This window comes from Hyperolius riggenbachi, chromosome 10, assembly GCF_040937935.1.
Source record: "Hyperolius riggenbachi isolate aHypRig1 chromosome 10, aHypRig1.pri, whole genome shotgun sequence".
NCBI lineage: Eukaryota > Metazoa > Chordata > Amphibia > Anura > Hyperoliidae > Hyperolius > Hyperolius riggenbachi.
In genome coordinates this window covers 6,012,008-6,018,399 of record NC_090655.1, presented here as the reverse complement: position 1 = coordinate 6,018,399, position 6,392 = coordinate 6,012,008, and the positions used below count along the sequence as shown (strand labels likewise).

Genomic DNA, 6,392 nt, shown 5'->3' with positions numbered 1-6,392 from the left:
TATGGTGGCGCCATTTTCACCGGCACTCATCCTACGCCATTTTAAACTGTTCAGACTATGCGCGTTCCTAGACGTTTTCAGGGAACGCGTACGGGTACCAAAAACGCATAGAAACGGCTCCTAATGCTTTTGAATGGGCTAGTTCACATGTATGCGTATGAGACGCATACGTTTCTCATCCGCATTGCTGCACGCAGTTCTGTGCGTCACGCATAGAAACGGACGCAATGAAAGTCTATGGACGCGTATCAAAAACGCGTACTATTGCGTTTTTAGCGTCCGTTTTCCTCTGCGGTTCCCATAATTCTTTTTTTTCCCCTGGGTCACGTGTTTGTGCAAAACGCAATAGAAAACGCATTCAAACGCAAGAAAAACGCATGCGTTTTTCAACTTGCGTTTCTTTGAATTTATACGCGTTCTACAAACGCAGCAAGTATGAACAGGCCCTTAGGGCCCGTTCTCACTTAAGCAATTAGCGCCCGTTTACCGCTAATCGCCGAACCGCTAGCAACATTAAAAGATACCCGAAGTGACATGTGGAGATAGATGTGTATGTACAGTGCCTAGTACACAAATAACTATGCTGTGTTCCTTTTTTTCTTTCTCTACCTGAAAGAGTTAAATATCAGGTATGTAAGTGACTGACTCAGTCCTGACTCAGACAGGAAGTGTCTACAGTGTGACCCTCACTGATAAGAAATTCCAACTATAAAACACTTTCCTAGCAGAAAATGGCTTCGAAGAGCAAGAAAGAGATAATAAGGGGAATTTCCTATTAGTGAGGGTCACACTGTAGTCACTTCCTGTCTGAGTCAGGACTGAGTCAGCTACTTACATACCTGATATTTAACTCTTTCAGGCAGAGAAATAAAAAAGGAACACAGCCTAGTTATTTGTGTGCTAGGCACTGTACATACAATCATATCTCACATGTCACTTTAGGTATCCTTTAACTATATGGCAATGATCTCACTGCCTCAATTGTTGCCGATTACGGCGATTCGCGGCAAATGTAAAACGCGTTGCATGTAGCATTTTACCGCGATCGCCAGCGACCATGAATCATAGAACCCACTGCGCCAAAAGCTAAAACTCCTCCCACCCCCCCCCCCCCCCCCCCCCGACATAAAAGGCCTTTATTGTTCAGTGTGTCCTGCAGCTTGGCTAAGGCTTTGTACTCAATCCCCCTTAGCTTAGCAAAACTGTTGGTTATGGGAATGGTCAAGGGGATGACGACAACTCCGAGTTGTAGGAATTCTTGTCATCTCACCGACTAGCCCTAGAAGGTTACACTTTAAGTATATTTTATTTGACTTCAGCCAATCATGGAGCTTATAGATTGAAGAAAACAAGCTCCGCCTATTGGAGGTATCTGGGGCGGGGCTTACAATGTGGCCATAACCAATAGAGCATCAAGTAATATTCTTGATGAGAGAACATTGGTTCTTTCCTTACACAAGGCCTCTGGCTGCTGTTACACTCTCTACACTGACACACAAACAGTATAAAACAACACATCCCACACACCAAGACTGCCTGACTAATAATAACTACGCTGCCGTTTCATCCTACTTTACATATATTACCGGGACCGCTTCAAGTAATAAAATATCATGGAGAGTCTGTCATAAAATCTGAATGTACACAGCAGTCTGCTTCGTAAAACAATCGCTGACATATTACAGAATATACAATGTATACAGATGTACAGAATGTGCGCCGAACGACTAATATCACCAGCAAGGCAAAACACGGTGAGATCTTCCGTGTGCCGACCGGCCCAAACCATAAACTCATCACCGGTTCTGGGAGGAGTCCACGTGAATGGTCGGTTCCTGGTCCATGGAGAAGGCGTGGCTTCTATTTACTCAGGATCTGGTTGCACGCCGCGCACACGAAGACCGTTTCCTTCTGAGCGTCGGGGGCTGAACAAAGAGAAAAGCGCATAGATGATGCATACGTATTAATGATTTGTACCAAACACTGGCCTCCTCTAATACCTCCTTACAACTGACCAACAGAACTGTATTCCCCTAAATCAATGCCAGCTTGCTGATCTTTTGGCCTCCTTAAAGTGCCCATTAATGGCACAATCTCCCGAAGGGTCGACCTTATGGGTCATGTAATTGGAGTACAATACTGTATGGGTCATGTATGTGCAGCACTGTATCTTATGAGTCATGTATGTGCAGCACAGTACTGTATGGGTCATGTATGTGCAGTACAGTACTGCATGGATCATGTAATTGCAGCACTGTACGGTATGGGTCATGTATGCGCAGTACAGTACTGTATGGATCATATATGTGCAGCACACTACCGTATGAGTCATGTATGTGCAGCACAGTACCGTATGGGTCATGTATGCGCAGCACAGTACCGTATGGGTCATGTATGTGCAGCACAGTACCGTATGGGTCATGTATGCGCAGCACAGTACCGTATGGGTCATGTATGTGCAGCACAGTTCCGTATGAGTCATGTATGTGCAGCACAGTACTGTATGGATCATGTATGTGCAGCACAGTACCGTATGAGTCATGTATGTGCAGCACAGTACCGTATGAGTCATGTATGTCCAGCATGGTACTGTATGGGTCATGCAAATGGAGTACAATACTGTATGGGTCATGTATGTGCAGCACTGTATCTTATGAGTCATGTATGTGCAGCACAGTACTGTATGGGTCGTGCATATGCAGCACAGTACCGTAGGAGTCATGTATGTGCAGCACAGTTCCGTATGAGTCATGTATGTCCAGCATGGTACTGTATGGGTCATGCATATGCAGTACAGTACCGTAGGAGTCATGTATGTGCAGCACAGTACCGTATGAGTCATGTATGTGCAGCACAGTTCCGTATGAGTCATGTATGTCCAGCATGGTACTGTATGGGTCATGTATGTGCAGCACAGTACCGTATGAGTCATGTATGTCCAGCACGGTACTGTATGGGTCATGCATATGCAGTACAATACTGTATGGGTCATGTATGTGCAGCACTGTACCTTATGAGTCATGTATGTGCAGTACAGTACTGCATGGATCATGTAATTGCAGCACTGTACGGTATGGGTCATGTATGCGCAGTACAGTACTGTATGGATCATATATGTGCAGCACAGTACCGTATGAGTCATGTATGCGCAGCACAGTACCGTATGGGTCATGTATGCGCAGCACAGTACCGTATGGGTCATGTATGTGCAGCACAGTACCGTATGGGTCATGTATGTGCAGCACAGTACCGTATGGGTCATGTATGTGCAGTACAGTATAGTATGGGTCATGTATGTGCAGCACAGTTCTGTATGGATCATGTATGTGCAGCACAGTACTGTATGGATCATGTATGTGCAGCACAGTACTGTATGGGTCATGCATATGCAGTACAGTACTGTATGGGTCATGTATGTGCAGCACTGTACGGTATGGGTCATGTATGCGCAGTACAGTACTGTATGGATCATATATGTGCAGCACAGTACCGTATGAGTCATGTATGCGCAGCACAGTACCGTATGGGTCATGTATTATACTTTGTACTGGTTGAACTCGATGGACGTATGTCTTTTTTCAACCAAAGTAACTATGTAACTATGTAACTATGTATGTGCAGCACAGTACCGTATGAGTCATGTATGCGCAGCACAGTACCGTATGGGTCATGTATGTGCAGCACAGTTCTGTATGGATCATGTATGTGCAGCACAGTTCAAAATTTTATTTATTGTATTTATAAAGCGCCAACATACTGCGCAGTGCTGGTATGGGTCATATATGTGCAGCATGGTACCGTATGGGTCATGTATGTACAGCATCGTACCGTATGGGTCATATATGAGCAGTACAGTATAGTATGGATCATGTATGTGCAGCACAGTTCCGTATGGGTCATGTATGTGCAGCACAGTACCGTATGAGTCATGTATGTCCAGCATGGTACTGTATGGGTCATGCATATGCAGTACAGTACTGTATGGGTCATGTATGTGCAGCACTGTACTGTATGGGTCATGTATGTGCAGCACAGTACTGCATGGATCATGTAATTGCAGTACAGTACCGTATGGGTCATGTAATTGCAGCACTGTACGGTACGGGTCATGTATGCGCAGTACAGTACTGTACGGATCATGTATGCGCAGTACAGTACTGCACGGATCATGTATGTGCATCATGGTACTGTACGGATCATGTATGCGCATCACGGTACTGTATAGGTCATGTTTGGGTATAAGTTTGCATGTTATAGCAAGAACTGACCTGTGGCTCCCATGGCAGACTTCGGCACTTTGTAAGAACAACATCTGGAGCAAAAGCTGTTTCCGCAGTTATTGCAGCAGCGCTGGAAGACAGAGGAGGCTGTGTGAGATGTCTCAGCTAATCATACATCTGCTGTAACCCGTCATACAGGGAGCATGTGCATTCCGCTCCTATCACACATCATACACATCATCCGACATCCACAGGAAGTGACAGATTCTGCTATAACCCGTCATACAGGGAGCATGTGCATTCCACTCCTATCACACATCATACAATACAATACAATACAATAACATTTCTATAGCGCTTTTCTCCCATAGGACTCAAAGCGCTTAGGCTCTCTCAGATTCAGTAATTAGTAGGATGAAGTATTCACACAACAAAAGTTATATTTCTGCAAATGCCAAACTGAACAGGTGGGTTTTCAGTCTGGATTTAAACACGTCCAGGGATGGAGCTGTCCTGATCTGTTGAGGTAAGGAGTTCCAAAACGTAGGGGCAGCATGACAGAAGGCTCTGGGACCAAAAGTTTCCAAGTGGACTCTGGGTATGACTAGATTATTAGAACCTGTTGATCTGAGAATGCGGGGATTGCTACGCAGCTGCAACATATCTTTCATGTATCCAGGGCCTAAATTATTCAGGGATTTAAATGTCAGTAGGCCGATCTTGAATAGGACCCTCCATTCTATAGGTAGCCAGTGAAGGGAGTGCAGGACTGGCATTATGTGGCAGTGACGGGGTTGGTTGGTTAGCAGTCTGGCAGCAGTATTCTGTATCAGCTGTAGTCGGTACAAGACCTTTTTTGGAAGGCCAGTGTAGAGAGCATTGCAGTAGTCCAGTCGGGATGTGATGAAGGCGTGGACTAAGGTTGGCAGATCTTCTGGGGGTATGAGGTGCTTGATTTTTGCAATGTTCTTCAGGTGAAAATAGGATGATTTCACCACAGCAGAGATTTGAGTTCTGAAGTTTAAATCCCCATCAATTAGAACTCCCAGGCTACGCACATGATCAGAGCTGCGCAGATCCGTGCCTCCTATTCCCAGTGGTGAAGACTGCAAGTTAAGTTGTTTTGTTATCATGCTCTGCCCTCCTATCAGAAGGACTTCAGTTTTGTCTGCATTTAGTTTCAGCCAGTTGTCATTCATCCATTTCTGTAGTTCACGTAAGCAGGCGTTTATAGTTAGAGTTGGGTCTGTCACACCAGGCTTGAAGGAAAGATATAGTTGAGTGTCGTCTGCATAGCAGTGGTATGTCAGGCCATGTTTTTGGATTAGTTTTCCCAGCGGTAACATGTAAATCGTGAAAAGCAGGGGAGAGAGGATTGAGCCCTGGGGCACCCCATACCTAAGTGATACAGGGGTGGACAGGAAGGGCCCCATAGACACTTTGTGGGTTCTGCCACTCAAGAAGGATTGGAACCACTGAAGAACTATGCCATCAATGCCGCAGTATTCCTGTAGCCTGTTTATCAAGATGTCATGGTCAACTGTATCAAAGGCTGCAGAAAGGTCTAGCAGTATGAGGATGGAGCACTCTCCTCTGTCTCTTGCCATGAGCAGGTGGTTGCATATTTGGATGAGGGCCGTTTCAGTGCTGTGGTGTTTCCTGAAGCCAGACTGGAATGGGTCATAAATGTTGTTTTGTAGGATTTTGGCTTCTAGCTGGAGGTAAACAGCTTTTTCAATTAGCTTGCCCAGAAAGGGAAGGTTAGAGACAGGTCTGTAGCTGGTCATTGCATCTGGGTCCAGGGAGGGTTTTTTGAGGAGAGGCCTGATGATTGCTTCCTTCAGTAAAGCAGGAAATATCCCTGATTTTAAGGAACAGTTAACAATTTTTAGGAATACCGGTACGAACAGGTCGGGGCAGTTCAACATGAACTGTGTTGGGCCAGGATCTAGGTCACAGGTAGTTAGGCGGACGTGAAGGAGGATGCTTGATGTGACTTCTTCATCAATTTCTTTGAAGTTTGACCAAGGTGTTACATTGTCTCTGCTAATGGTCTTCGGCGCTATATTAGGCTCAGATGCTGTAAGTTGGATGGCGGACCTTATAGCGGAGACTTTGTCTGTGAAGAAATGGGCAAATTGGTCACAGAGGTCCTTTGAAGACTCGATGTTA

At 45.3% G+C, this 6,392-nt stretch overlaps 1 protein-coding gene across 4 annotated transcripts in view; it reads right to left on the bottom strand.

Moving 5' to 3' along the window:
• Positions 1-1,124: 1,124 nt before the first annotated feature.
• The window catches only part of ZFYVE27 (zinc finger FYVE-type containing 27), a 149,710-nt gene continuing 144,442 nt past the window's right edge, over positions 1,125-6,392 (bottom strand). For all 4 annotated transcript variants that reach the window (XM_068257954.1, XM_068257955.1, XM_068257952.1 and 1 more), the window contains 2 exons: positions 4,269-4,350; positions 1,125-1,925 (listed from right to left, as the gene is read on the bottom strand). In XM_068257954.1, coding sequence (XP_068114055.1) covers positions 1,861-1,925; positions 4,269-4,350 — 147 coding nt within the window. In that variant the 3' untranslated portion in view covers positions 1,125-1,860. The remainder of the gene's footprint in view (positions 1,926-4,268; positions 4,351-6,392) is intronic.